General features: G+C 46.2%; 1 protein-coding gene across 1 annotated transcript in view; it reads right to left on the reverse strand.

The window, feature by feature from the left end:
* ABHD2 (abhydrolase domain containing 2, acylglycerol lipase) overlaps positions 1 to 15,631 on the reverse strand; it is a gene marked incomplete at both ends in the record, with an annotated part of 78,537 nt that overhangs the window by 40,521 nt on the left and 22,385 nt on the right. The window contains one exon of the mRNA XM_080691693.1: positions 316 to 491. Coding sequence (XP_080547819.1) covers positions 316 to 491 — 176 coding nt within the window. The remainder of the gene's footprint in view (positions 1 to 315; positions 492 to 15,631) is intronic.

The following is a 15,631-nucleotide window of genomic DNA, read 5'->3' on the forward strand; positions in this document are numbered from 1 at the left end:
AGCAGCGGATACTGTGCACCTAGAACAGTCTGGCCTCTGCTGACGTAGACTCAGAGGCCTGGGCTCCGAGCCCACCCTCATCCCCTTAAACTGTGCTTTTGTATTTCACTAGAGAATTATAAAACCATTTTCTACAGCGCTTTCTAGAGAGCTCTCTGAGACTGGCTAGCACATGCTGGACCTGATCCTCGCAGGTCACTCCTAAGTGATGAGTCTCAGCAGACTCTGTAGGCGCACGAGCACTCACACCGTGCTCCCTACGGCCGAGTGCTCCTTCCCTGAACCATGGCGCACGCACAACCTATACTGGCTCACCTCCAACGCAGTGCTCAGCCGAAGGCTCGAAGAGGTCGAATGTGGAAGTGGCTCCGTCGGCCATAATGATGAACTTGCGGTGCCCGTAGGGGTGTGGCGACCTCACCCGCCCCATCTTCCCATACAGCGCTGTCTGGATGTGGCCGCTTTTCCCCCAGATCAACGGTGGAATGTATCTGTGGAAGAAGGAGAGGAGTGGTCAGTGTTCTCCACATTCCTTGAACAGATTTTGAACTTAATTCACTTTTTCTTCCTGACACGTTCTGTACACTGAGCATGAGGTGTTTTTTTTTTATTACCTTATGTCTATTTATTAATACATCCTGAGTCAGATTAGCCTCAGAAATCAACCGGGACATGCTTACATAGAATTTCAAGTTTAAGGTGCTAAGTGATTCAACTTGGCATTTTTCCATGATATAGAATACAAAGAAAGCGAGAAATACGTTTTGAGCACATTCTAACTTGACAGGGTTCGCCTCATCATTATCAGATGAGCTCGAGGACGTGAAAAGCGGGCTCGGCGCCCACGCCATTGCCACGCGCTCTGCCTTCCTCCCCTAACGAGGCAGGCCGCAGCTGCAGCGCTCGCTCCATTAACCAGAGCTGCTGCGCTCAGCTACCCTGGGAGGCCGCACAGGCTTCTAAGAGCCTGGAGGTGCCTTGGGGGAGAGGTGGGGGAGCTCCGCTATAACCCCGGAGAATGTGCTAGAAGGGCAGAGCGGTGTAACTATTTGTGGGATTAATGAGGATGAAAGCTTGTTGGCCACAGCAGCGCACGCTGCCTCCTTTCCAACTGTCCTTTGTGCAAGTGACTCTGAGCCTTGGGAGGAAATGCAAAAGTCACTAATTACTGGGAGAAGAAGGTGCTCCAAGTCACAGTTAGGAAATGAGCAGGTTCAGAACTCAGTGCAAGCTGATCCCATTTCCCGACACTGGCTTCTCTCGTTGCCCTTCGCCCACACCTGATGGTTGGCCAGGATGTGTGCCCCGCATTAACCAGAGTCCTAAAATACAACGAAGCAAGGACAGCAGGCTTTCCTCCCCATGACGCCATGATGGCATCTTAGTAATTGACTTTAACCTATCTGTCGATCCGTGCCTACCAGTTCTTGCAGAACCAGGTGACCCCAGCAGCCCATCCCTGATGTACTCTTTGGCATGTGTGAGATTAATTACATCCACATGACGTTAACAGGAGCACTGCTGTCCCCTTGAGCCAGCTCCCAGGCAAGCGGCCTTTTTGGCAGTGGGGGGAAGTGAGTAGAATATTTTAAGACTGAAAGGACCTTAAGCCACTGGCCAGAATAACACCAGAGGTGCAAATATCAGCGCTGAAGCTGTGGCATTTGGAAAGCAGACAGGCATTTATAAGAGCCGAGTGGATTATGATGGTAACAAAAAGCAACCTTGTAAAAATAATGTCTATTGGACAACGGAATGCTATGCAGACTTAGCTGAATAATTTATAAAGAGCCTCAGAATGCCAACCTGGACATACATTGTACAAAGAAGAGGAGGACTGACCCAAGAAACCAAACTCTGGGTCACCCTTGGAGGAAGATTAGAAGTCTATTTTTTGCTTAAAATATAAATTAAAAATAGAAATAGGCAGCTGGGCATGGTGGCACTGTCTGTAACTCTAGTACTTTGTGGGCTGAGATAGGAGGATCGCAGGTTTGAAGACAGCCTCAGGAATGTAATGAGACTCTCAACAACCTATTGAGACCCTGTTTCAAAACCGAAAAAATAAAAAAAGAGATGGGGGTATGGCTTGGAGGTAGAGTGCTTCTGGGTTCAATCACCAGTACCACACACACGTACAAAGAAAAAAGCAAAAACAACAAAACAAATGCTGAGGTTAAAGATAGAGGAATGGGTAAATTTCATATGGCAATCTTTTTTTTTTTTTTCAATACTGGGGATAGAACCTAGGGGCATTCTACCTCTAAGCTATACCCCAGCCCTATTTTTTATTCTTTATTTTGAAACAGGGTCTCACTGAGTTGTGGGGGGGCCTCACTAAGTAGCTGAGGCTGGCTGTGAACCTGTGATCCTCCTCTCTTAGCTTCTCAAGTACTTGGGTTACAGGCATGTGCCACCATGCCTGGCTCATATGCCAATCTTCTGACCTTGTTTGGAACACAATATAACCTTAGGAAACATGACAAAAGAATACAACAAAACTTCCTCGTGGCCATTCACATATTTCACGTGGAATATGTTAGCCTGGATGTGTGATCTTGGTTTGAGGAGGGCACATGCCTCCTCTGAATCTTTTTTTTTCTTTTTCTATAGTACTGGGGACGGAACCCAGGGGCATATACCTCAGAGCTACACCCTCAGCCATATTTTTTAGTCTTTTTAGTGTGAAACAGGGTCTTACCAAGTTGCAAATGGCTTCACTAAGTAGCTGAGGCTGTCCACGAACTGTGATCCTCCGGTCTCAGCCTCCTGAATGCTGGGATTACAAGCATGAGCCACCATGCCTAGCTCTCCTCTGAATCTTGACAACCAATCCCCCTGTGGCCTCCTCGCCTCTAGTCTTCCTCCCACCTGCTCCATCGTGGGAGCAGGACATCACGTGACCTGGCTGTACTGCTCAGGTTGGCCTAGGAGGCTGGCACGCCCTGGTGCTCACTTAACTTTCTGCGTGAGCCCCAGTGAACTGTCAACCAGGGCCCAATGCCATCCCAAGTGGGCACAACAGGTCCTGATGTGCCCCTGCCCATACAGCTTCCTCCGTCTGGGATGCTCCGATTCACACCCAAGTTCCCTCCTGGCCAGCGATTACTTGTCTTTCGGGACTCACTTCCAATCAGGTTGCTGGGAGAGCTGCCCCTTCTCTGCTAGGACAGCTCTGACCTAGCACCCGGATGGCTTGGTTAATTTGGAAGCTCTTTTCAAGCACACCTGCCACCACTCAAGTACCTGTGGGTCCGTCCCCAGGGCACCTGTCACACAGTAAGCACTTAGGGAGAACTTGCTGAAATGAGCTGAACACAGATCTACTGAGTAAATCTAAAAAAAGGAACATATGTTTGTAAAATATATAATTTTTATTTGTATCATGATAACTGGAGTTTGGCTATCGCATGATTCATATTTGGCTATTGTCTTCTTTCCAGCACACTTAGCCCCGTTATCAGAACAGGGTGAGATAAAATACTTGAAGTGTTTGTGCACGCACGCAAGGGCCAGAGAGGCATCCAGAGAATGAGAAATGGCACCAAGAGCCATGTGCATTTTAAGTTTTAGAGGTGCTGCCAAACTGCCTTCTCCAAAATAATTGATTTACATCCCCATCAATAATGCATGAAAGCAGCAGTCTTCTTCCTTCTCATCAATAACTGGCTTTATTAATATTTTACATTCTGGTTACTTTAATGGGTGAATAGGCATCTCATTTTAACCTGTGTTTCTTAAGGTTGATACAATCTATGGTTTAAACTTTTTTGTTTTATTTTGCATTTCCCTAATTCATATGTTTACTGGTCATTTGTGTTTCTCTCCTGTGAACCATCTGTTTATACTGCTTATCTATTTTTCTATTATATTTTAATCCTTTTCCTATTAATTTGTCATTGTTTTTAAGGATACTGGGGATTGAACCCAGGGGCATTTTACCTCTGAGCTACACTCCCAACCCTATTTTTTATTCTTTATTTTGAAACAGGGTCTCACTAAGTTGTGGAGGACCTCACTACGTAGCTAAGGCTGTCTGGGAACCTGTGATCCTCCTGTCTTAGTCTCCCAAGTATTGGGATTACAAGCATGCACTACCACACCCATCTCTATTAATTTGTAATTATTATTTTATTGCCCCTACATTAAGCCATTATCTGTTGTAAGTTGCAAATATTTTCTTTTTTTCTACTGCATATTTTATTTATTTATTTATTTTGGTGGTACTGGGGTTCCTGGAAACCCTTCTACCTCCAGGCTACATTCCCAGACCTATTTTATATTTTTATTTGGAAACAGGGTCTCTTAAGCCAGCGCGGCTGGCTTCGAACCTGCGCGATCCTCCTGTCTCCGCCTCCCAAGCGCCGGGATTACAAGCATGCGCCACCACGCCTGGCTCTTCTACTGCATGTTTTAGTTTTATCTTTTACCTTATATACTTTTTATACTTTTTGGTTACATTAGTTTTTTCATCCAAATCTTTGTGTTTTTGCATGTTTTAAAAAGAACTATTCTGATACCAATTATAAGTATATCCCCAACATTTCTACTACTTCTATAACTTTAAAAAACTATAACCTTAAATCTTTTTATTTCTGTACATGATGTAAAGATCTAATTCATTTTTTCCTGTTAGGTATCCTTAAACAATAATGGTCCATCCACTCCCTAGTGATTCCAACTATCATCTTTAATATACACCAAGTTCCAATTTAATTATTTAGGTTTATTTCTATACTCTACTCTGGTCGATTCATCTATTTGTCTATTTTTGTGCCAATATGGTTTATGTAGTTTTGTGGGATATTTTGAGAGCTGATAGTGTAGGCCATCTTTATTATTTTTTTTCCAATCAAAATTTTCTAGGTAGACTATTTCATGTTCCAGATGAATTACAGAATTAGCTTGTTTAGTTCCATAAAAATTGAGGGATTTTTTAAAATTGGAAACATACTAAAATACAGTACCTTGGGGATAACTGACATCTTTATAACAGTGACTTGTCCCATCTAAAAACATGGTATACCTCTCCCTTAGATCCTATAGTAAATCTTCGTAGCTTTTTTTCATGTTTCACAGAGTACTCAGTTTGATGATGCTACTTTGTATACAGTTCTGTGTGTATTTTTAAAGCTGTCCTTAAGCGCATCTGGACATGCTTTGCTCCTGACTCCCTGAAAGGAGAATGAAGCCTCCTACTTCCTTAAGAACCCTACTCGATTCTGGTCAGTGTCTCCAGCGTAGCTATGTGATCTGTGGTTAAGGCTTGTTACTAAGAAGCAGGCTAGACCATGACGTTGAGAGGCCACCCTGTCCTTATCTTCTGAACCTATTTATAATCAACATCTGGCTTTACTAACAACTGCCCAATGGGAAAGACCTCAAGGGAAAAATCTGGACCTCCCTCTCCACCATGTCCCCTGCCTTGGAGCAGATGGAGAAAGACAGATGGTTGATGGCCTCTTTTAAAAACAGTTGAAAATAAAAGTGGTAATGCTCATCTTTGGCCTAAATTAGTGGGTAACTAATTCCTCCTTGTGGTGCCTAGGCCAAACTACTTTCGAGCTGTCTGGTAAATCCAGACTTAGCTGTTATTCCCTTTGATTCTCTCTTGTATCTCTCTGCCAAGTTAGTACAGGCCTTGGCACACAGTAGGTGTTCAGGACATTATTTGAGAGTCTTCATTCCCAGGAGGTCCCTGTTAGTTCTTCCATGGAACCGAATACCCACAGCAGCTATCGTTGGCATCTTAAGTTTTTATTTAATAGGATGTTTTGGTTAAAGCAACAAAACCCCACTCTAACTTAAGAAGCAAAGATAAAGAGGGGTGCTGGGGTACTTATCAAACAAACACGAGCCTAGAGAACCCGCCAAGAAAAGCAGGCCGATCCAAGGAGAAAATCGGGGCTATTTCTGGGGTGTGCCTTTCAAGAGTCTCCGTCCCAGGAGGTGGGCATCTGGAAGCAAGGATGCCTTTGGTTTCAGGGTGGGTGGGAAGGGTACTTTGATTTATTAGCTGCATGCAGTGGGAGAAAAGCACTCCCTCTGTGTGCCCTTAGAAAGGAAGAATGGATGCCAGGCAGCCAGGAAGAGACAAATGTCCCCTATAAAGTCTTGAATTGCACATGTCCTTGCTTCAAGAGGCTATTTTAGTGCCCTTGATACCACAGCCCTCCTCAAGCCTCCATGTTCCCACCTAGCTCTTCCAGAGTCTCCTGCAGCATCCTTTGCCTCGACCCGCCCCCAGGGCTCCAGCCTTCATGTGCGTCTCAAATGTACCTACTTGCCTCATCAGCACCTGCTTCCCACAGCACGGTGCAGGCCAGGAACGGGCAACCGGGCAACCGCTCGCCCAAGTGCCTTTTCATATGCACCCATCTTTCTAAATGTAAATCTGTCTAACACGTTAGTGTTGCTTTCTTTAAAGAAGGCAACTGGCCTGGCTTGGTGGTACACACCTGTAATCCCAGTACCTGGAGGCGGAGGCAGGAGGATTTCAATTTTGAGGCTAGCGTTGGCAACTTAGCCAGATCCTGATTTAAAAAAGAAAGAAAGAAAGAGCTGGGGGTGTAGTTCAGTGGTCGCTGCCCCCGAGTTCAATTCCCAGTCAAGTAAACAGACAAGTCAATAAGAGAGCTAGGAGAGGAGAGTTTTGAAGGTTCCTGGTCAATGATCTTTACTGGTTTTAAAGTAGCACATTTTGAACCCAGCACTTTTGTCTCCAGCACATTTTTTTTTTTTTTTTTTTTTGGTGGTACCGGGGTTCCTGGAAGCCCTTCTACCTCCGGGCTTCACTCCCAGACCTATTTTATATTTTTTTGAAACAGGGTCTCTTAAGCCAGCACGACTGGCTTTGAACCTGCGTGATCCTCCTGTCTCCGCCTCCCAAGCGCAGGGATTACAAGCGCGCGCCACCACGCCCGGCTCCAGCACATTTTTTAAGTGACATTTGTATCCCAAGGAATTAATCATTTTAGGTAGGCAGTTCAGTGGCATTTGGTAGACTCAGAAGAATATCGAGCAGCCAGCATGTGCATCTATCTACTTCCAGAGTATTTTGTCACAAAATAATTGTTTTTCTTCAAAAGAAATAAAAAATAATAAAAATAAAAATAATAAAAATATTTTTATAAAAAATAATAAAAAATAAAATAGTTCTTTTTCTTTAAAAAGAAACCCACATACACAAAGCAACCATTCCCTAGTCTCCCTTTCTTGCCGGCCTCTGGGGACCACTAATCTGCTCTGTCTCTAGCGACTGACATGCTGTGCATATTTTATACACGTGGAATTCCACGGTGCTGTGTGACCTTTGGCCTTATGATTTGCTCACTTAGCACCATGCTTCCAAGGTTCATCTGTGCTGTGTTATTCATGTGAACGTGGTATTCACTCCTATTTTGGCTGAATATTTCATCACAGACCATATCTGTTTATCCACTCATCATTTGATAGACTTGGGGTAGTTTCCACCCTTTGACTATTCTGAATGATGGCCGAAAGGACAAGCTATTTTCAGTCTTCGGGGTATGTACTTAGAGGTTGAATTTTTGGGTCACCTGGTGATTCTATGCTTAACTTTCTGAGGAACCTCCAAGCTCCTTTCCATAGTGGTGGCACCATTTTATAATCCCACTGGCCACATACATGTATCCCAGTTTCTCCACATCCTTATGAATGTGTGTAATTTTCTTTTTTAAAAAAATAGCTAGGTGTGGTGGCTCATACTTGTAATTCCAGTACTTGGGAGGCTGAGATAGGAGGATCACAGGTTCATGGCCAGCTTCAGCAACTTAGTAAAGCCCCCTGCAACTAAGATCCTGTTAAAAAGAGAGGGGGGGGGACGCGCACGTGCGAGCTGGGAGTGTAGCTCTGAGGTAGACTGCTGTTGGGTTCAATCCCAAGAATCACAATAAGGAAATAAATAATTGTAGCCATTCTAGTGGGTGTGAAGTGGCACCTCCTTATACATTTGATGTACATTTCCTTTATGACTAATGTGTTTACATTCTAATAGTTTTGACTCTAGGCCATCTCTTTTCACTCTATCTTTATTTTCATCTCTTTCTCTAACATTAATCACATTTTAAGAAATGAATTGGTCGGTAAATGAATATATACTAGCAGTCTCCTGTTCATTGCACAACAGCTATTACTTGTGAAAAGAATCAAATCAGAAAACACTGGCAACAGTGAAAACCACATGTTGTATAATTTAGTACTGTCTTCAAGTTGGCAGAAGGATATATATTTTTTTTACAAAGACATTTATACCTATACAAGTTGTGCCCTAAAGAATCAGGCTGGGTGAGGCAAACAGCTGCGGGAGAGCCCCGTGCAGCTGCAGCTGTGGTCGTATCACAGGTCATGGATGAAAAAGTGACCACCAGCTCCAAGCTTGGTAGTAAAATTTAAGTGGGAAATAACCCTGGTAAGGATAAAATTCTACTATATTATATAAAAAAGTTTATCACAGAATCAAATCAGCTTTGTAGAATTTGTTCCAGAAAATATTTTTTTTCAAAGAAAATTCTTAGCTGGGAGTGATGGCATGTGCCTATAATCCTAGCTACTTAGGAGGCTGAATCAGGAGGATCACGTGAAACCAGGAGTTTGAGGCCAGTGTGGGTAACGTAGCATGGCTCTGTCTCTTTAAAAAGAAAAAAAGAAAAAAAAAAGCAGGTGTGCACCTATAATCACAGCTACTCAGGAGACCAAGGTAGATTGTAAGTTTGAGGCCAGCCTAGGGAACCTGGTTGAAACCCTGTCTGAAAATAAGATTTGGAATAAATAAGTAAAACTGGGCATGATGGTGCATGCCTGTAATCCTAGTATTTGAGAGGCTGAGAGAGGATGATCACAGGTTCAAGGCCAGCTTTGGCAACTTAGTGAGACCCTGATTCAAAATAAAAAACTTAAAAAGCTGGGGATGTAGCTTGGAGGTAGAATGCCCCTTAGTTCCATCTCCAGTCCAACAAATAAATAACATGTTCATCTTAGCATAGCTTTGATGGAAAGATTTGTATTCAAAAGGTCTTTGGGGAACCCCTCCAGACCCTTTCTCAATGACAGTGCAGGTGGTTAGACTCCAACTCACTCTCTACTCCATGTTCCTCCTTCCCAGACCAACCTGATCCAGAGACCCACAAAGGAGATGAGCTGAGCCAAGGGGAAGAAGATCTGAGTGGGAGAAGATCCTGGATGCAGCCTCTGCTGAGGGGCTGCGGAGCGGAGGCTGGGTAAGCTCCCTGCCCGGAGCTCCGTGGACATCCATCAAGGAGCCTTACTTCTTCATGACGGAAAGAATAAGGCTCATAATTTAACAGGGGAAAAAAGAAAGGGAGGAAATAATTATCATGCTTTAATTAGCTGCAAGAATGAGATTCATGTTACGGCAAGAGGCACTGGAATCTCACTATAGCAAACAAACCGTGTCACCTGGACCAGAACCCAGGCCTCTCCCTTAGCGACTTAAGACTCACTGAGGATGTTCCCAACAAAAAGAGCACTTACACTAAAAAGTCAGGGGTGTGAGGTACTGACAGGGCCCTATCACTGTGAATGTATTTACTGCTTTCTTTGAGCAGTGTTACAGTCTGGGTCTGGGTCTGGGTCTGGAAGGTCCCCCAGTAAAGCTCCTGTGTTAGCAATGCTGCAGGGCTCAGAGGTGGGACGAGGATGGGGAGGTCACTAGGGGTCTTGAGGATGATGTCTGGCCCTGTGGCCCCTCCTTTTCCTCTCTCCTTCCAGCCTCCATGAGTTGAGATGTCTCCTCCGCCATGACCTGCGGCCATGATGTTTCTGCCTTGAAGGCAGTCAACTATGGACTAAACCTCTGAAACCATGAACCAAAATAAACTTTTCCTTCTCAAAGTTGTTCTTGGTCTACGTTCTTGTTCTCTAAGATGTTCTATGTTTTGGTCATAGCGATGAAACAGCTAATGAATGCAAGCAGAGAGCATGAGGAACAAAACCAGTGTTTTCATCATAGCACTTCACAGTCTTTCAAGTCCTCCTTGTACAGGGTCTCATTTGCCTTTGATGTCAATTTTGTGAAATGGGCTGATGTTGTTAACCCTGTTTTAAGGCCAGAGAGTTAACGGGCTGGTCACAGTCATCTGCTGACCAACAGCAGACTCAAGACTCCAACTGAGGCCTGGGCCACTGTGTCCAGGGCTTATTGGGATGATTAAAATCGTCAGGATGAGGACAAAGAGATGCTTTCCTTCCAGAGATTCTACTAGATATCCTTGAAAAACACTAGTTATCTAGAACCAGCGTAAATGGGGCTTGCCACATGTTAAGTTGTCACAGCTAGCCTCTAGCTTTAAAAAATGTACCAAACCAGCACATTAATACTCAGGTCTTGGCTACCTTTAAGGCGATCTCCTTTTCAGCCACATGGGGAGCCCAGCCATTCCTGATAATCAATGCTTATGGAGGGCTTGTGAGCGAGGGCATCCATGCTAGAAGCTGGCAATGAACGGGGCCAGGGTAGACACTCAGACGAATCCCGGGGCCCACAAGCACACGGCGACAGCAGTCACAGCAAGGGAGGCTCGTGGGGCCGATTCCTCTCTTCCGTTTTAACTTCTCCTCCAAGCTCTCTTCTCCTTGTAGTCTTTCTATTTTTATGGTGGTGTCACGTCTCACCTGCAGCTTGCTTCTCAAGTTCAAAGGTGAAACTATCAACTGTAATCAAGGAGCACCCTGGAAATGTCTCCGAGGGGGCATGCGGTCTCTCTCCAGCACAGCAGGGGCAGGTGGCTGGGGCTGCACAGAGGCACAGAGGCTGTAGTGGCTTGAGGTTGGGGCCGTGTTGGGCAACCAAAAATAAATAAATAAATAAATAAATTTAAAAAGGAAAACACAAAAACACGTGTATGTAAGTGTGCGCACACATGCGTGGGTGTGTGGTAGTATTAGAAATAGAACCCAGGGGCATTCTACTTCTGAGACACACCCACAGCCCTATTTTATTTTGAAACAGGGTCTCACTAAATTGCTGAGGGCCTCACTATGTTGCTGAAGTTGGCCTCAAACCTGTGATTCTCCTGTCTCAGTCTCCCAAGTGGTGGGATTACAGGTGTGCACCACCACGCCAGGCTCAAGAACATATTTTTAAATGCAAAAATGCAACAGGAATTATTTTCTTGCTGGAGGGATGTACAGTCATGATGCTGCTGGGGACAGGATGTTAAGCTCCTGGCTTATGTGCATTGGGACCGGCACAAGTGAAGTGTGTGTGTGTGTGTGTGTGTGTGTGTGTGTGTGTGTGTGTGTGCGGGCGCGCGCATGCGTGTGCCCTTCACTATCTTTCTTGATAGAGTTGAATTTGCTTATGTTAAATGTGCATAAAATACAATCCACTGTATATTTGAAAGCACATAAAGGTAACAGTTAAAACACTGTAATGCTAACAAGAAATAAGGAATTTGTCTTCAATTTACCCCCTACCCAAGCCCAAAGGCATGAGTAGAAGGAACTCCCAGTTGGGCCCTGTGGTGTATTCCTGTAATCCCAGTATTAGGAAGTTGAGATAGGAGGGTCTCAGGTTCATGGCCAGCCTCAGCAACTTAGCAAGGCCCTCTGCAACTTAGTGATACTCATTTCAAGAAAAGAGGGAGTTGGTATAGCTCGGAGGTAGAACACCCCTGGGTTCAATCCCTAGTACCATAAAAAAAGAAAAGAAAAGAAAAGAGAGAAGAAAAGAAAAGAAAAGAAAAGAAGGAAGGAAACTACTCCCAGCAGGATTCTGTCAGGGGTGAACACTCACCTCTAGTATCCACTTGGAACTGGTCTTGAGGTTAATCTAAAAGGTAATTTAGCAAAATGGGTGACCATCCTTTGGAGAGTTTGTGACTTATAAAATGCTAGCACTAAAGTTCTTTTTTTTTTTTTTGAGGTTGGGATGGATACTGGGGATTGGACTTAGGGGCCTTCCACCTCTGAGTTACTCCCACCTCCTAGTCCTATTTTATTTTTTATTTTATTTTATTTATTTATTTATTTTGTGGTACTGGGGGTGGAACCCAGAGGCTTTCTACCTCTAGGCTATACTCCCAGCCCTATTTTATATTTTATTTGGAAACAGGGTCTCACTAAGTTGCTGAGAGCCTCACTAAGTAGCTGAGGCTGGCTTTGAACCTGCGCAATCCTCCTGTCTCAGCTTCCCAAGCGCGGGGAATACAAGTGTGCGCCACCATGCCTGGCTTCCTATTTTATTTTTTATTTTGAAAAAAGATCTTGCTAAGTTGCTGAGGGTTCACTAAATTGCTGAAGCTGTCCTTGAACCTGTGACCCTCTGTCTCAGCCTCCCAAGTACTGGGGTTGCAGGTGTGCATCACCACAGCCCGCTACGGCAGCTCTCTTGGAGGGGCCTGGAGAGGAGCGCCGCTGACCGCAGCTCTTCCCTGGAAGCCTCTGGGTTGCACATGCCCTGCCTGTTCCTCACAGAGCCCGCTCAACCCTCTGCCCCAGGGCCTTCCCTTTCCTTCTGCCAAGTCCAAGTCCAAGGGGCACGTTAAAGACAGAGGCAGAAGGCGGAGGAGTGCAGTATCTCCCCAGCACAGCTGCGCCTGTGCCACTCTGGGCCCCACACACTCCAGTGCTGCTCAGGTCTGTCCCCGGCTGAGCCCCAGACGCCGGCCAGGGCTCAAGTCAGGAGCTGCCTGGGACTGTCAGGGAACATGCCGTCAGGACATTTCCTCAGTTTCCCAAGAACGCCCACCTCAACAGGCGCCCCATGCTGCTCAAAGCGCACATTCGGGGAAAGAACAAATTCTCTTTCTCAGGAAAAATATTTGCCCACTGAGAAGGCGACCTTTGCTCTGGCCACGGGATTGTTTGGAGAGTGATTTGTTTATGAGTGTCTAGCGAGGGCCAAAGCAGACCCGCACCCGACGGAGCCTGCCTGGCCCGGGCCTCCTGGCTTTAACATATCAACTCAACAAGCAGGGGTGCTCCGTCCCGAGGGCAGAGCGAGGCACAGGGGCTGCCTGGCGGGGCTCTCCATCCGGAGCGGGGCACCCAGACGGCAAGACGCAGAGAGGACTGGTGGGCAGTGGCTCCGAGAGGCAGATGAGACACGAGATGAGGACGACCTCACGTGCTGACAAGTGCGGGTCCAGCTAGGCTCAGGATGGGAGCCAGGGTTCCCAGAGAGCAGAACATTCTGAGCATGACATTCAGCCGTCACAGCTCTGAGCGATGGCATTTCACCCCCTTTTTCAGAGGAGCAGCCGTGGACTTGCTGGCGTCGCACAGCGGGCTGGAGGACGGACCCCGACCCGCACTGCTGTGCTCACAGGCCACACTTAAGACTCCCAGGTCCCCAGCTAGGGGTGAAAACAACTATTCAGTATATTTTTTATTTTTTATTTTTTGGTGTTACTGAGAATTGAAACCAGGGGCCTTCTACCTCCGAGCTACACCCCCTACCCTACTTTTTATTCTTTACTTTGAAACAGGGTCTCACAGAGTTGCAGAGGGCCTCACTAAGTAGCTGAGGCTGGCTGTGAACCTGCCATCCTCCTGTCTCAGCCTCCCAGGTACTGGGATTACAAGCGTGCACCACCACGCCCGGCTTAAGCAGCATCTTGGAACCGGTTTTTTTTCCCTGTCTGATCAACCATCAAAATGTTCTACTAAATCACGTTTCTCCAGATCGGTGACTGAATTTTTAGAGCTTCTCTGTGGTGGTCTTCAGGAGCAACTGACAGGCAGCCATGTCTCTGGTTTTACATGGTTTTTGCAACCTTGTAAACACCTTCTGGGTGTTGGTTTTTTTTTTTTATTGCAGAGATATATCTAGAGGGTAATTATTTGAATACTTACATTTGGTCATTTCAAAGATGGGGCCAGAATGTTAATATGATCACACTGGGTCTGTCTGCAAAGATAATGAGACGGGGGGGGGGGGGGGACCGAGAATGAGAGAGGACAGAGGTGCCTCTGCGGGTGGCAGGCACTGGCCTGGGGATGCATGACTGCTGCTCTGGCAGGTGACAATAAACTCAGGAGCCGAGCACCAGTGGCGGGGGCCACCAGGAGCAACGCTTTATAACAGCTCTGGAGGTCAGAAAACTGAGCTCTGAGCCTTGGTGTGAACATGCGCGCGTGTGCACTTGTACACACACAGGAGAGGCAAGGAAGCTGGAAGGAGCTGAGCTCATGTTTTTATAGCTCAAAGGGACCGTTTTGTAGGTACTTACTGTAGATCCCAAACTGCCAGAGGCTTCCCCGTGGGTTAGAACGCAGGACCTCTGCTGCGCCTGCCAGCTTCCCTTTCCCAGCCCCTTTCCGGTCTCTCTCCTGCACCCAGATTGCTGGAGATCAACAGCAGGTCCCTGGAGAGCTGTCCCACTAGGCCTCACCCTGGCCCCGTGGACCCTGCCGTGCAGCTCAGCCGTCCTGCTAGGAGGCAAGGTGGGGGCTGGGAAGGGCTTCGTCCTGAGCTCTGGGAACAAACATCTTGGGCCTTTCATCTCCTGCTCAGCTTCCCAAACACCCATTAATAGGCACATCAGAAATATGCTTTGAACACGACATTTTCCCCACTGGAGGCAAATATTCCTCACAGCTGCCGCACATTACGTTCGCACTGTTATTGCTAAATGTTCTATTTCTGATTTGCAGGATTCTGCACAGGAAAATTCCAGTGCGGAGACTGTTCTGTTTCTCCCTGAAATGACCAGAAGTGACCTGAGGAGAGGTGACAGAAGTCATCTTCTGTCCCTGTAACTGGTTCCTAAGTGCAGGACGGAGGGGCTGCTGGGCCAAGCCAACACATCTGGGACCCTTCTTGCATTCTGTGCAAGTTATTAAACATGAATGTTAAGGAGAATGGGTCCATGAGTTGCAATAAAACCACTTAAAGTGGCACTACACTTTTTTTGTTCTAAGGGAAAATAAACTCATTTTTTAATAGCTCAAAGAAAATCAGTTAAAACCCCTTAGGACTGTTTTCACATGTTCACTGCATCTGATCCCATTATCTTCCTTTCCCGTAGTGGCATTAGGACCGGCCCCGGCGCTCCATGGAGATGCACACGCGCTGCTCTCTCTCCCCAAGGACCCCTCCACCTGGTCAGCTGCTTTGTTTTTGTGGGCCTGGGGCTTGAACATGATTCCGCCTGGTTTTGACACTGTAGCGTTTCTTTTGGTGCTGGGGATTGAACCCAGAAGCATTCTACCTCTGTGCTACAGGCCAGCCCTATTTTGTTTTGAAACAGGGTCTCACTAAGGTGCTGAGAATCTGGCTAAGTGGCTGAGACTGTCCTTGAGCCTGCGATCCTCTCACGTACTAGGATTACAGGACTGTGCCACTGTGCCGTGCAAACGCTTTTATTTTTGTCTATCTGTGGTACTGGGCGTTAAAGCCAGGGGCATTCTAAAGGTGAGCTATACTCCCAGCCCTATTTTATTTTTTATTTTGAAATAGGGTCTAAGTTGCTGAAGTCCTCACTAAGTTGCTGAGGCTGGCCTTGAGCATGTGATTACCTCGTCTCAGTCTCCTAAGTACTGGGATTACAGCTGTGCGCCACCACGCCTGGCGACACTATGCTTTAAGTGTGGCTGCAGTTTACTGAGGGGCTTCAGGGTTCCACCCAGCAGATGCCATCCATAGGGA

The sequence above is a fragment of the Muscardinus avellanarius genome, assembly GCF_963383645.1.
Source record: "Muscardinus avellanarius genome assembly, chromosome: 3".
Lineage (NCBI taxonomy): Eukaryota > Metazoa > Chordata > Mammalia > Rodentia > Gliridae > Muscardinus > Muscardinus avellanarius.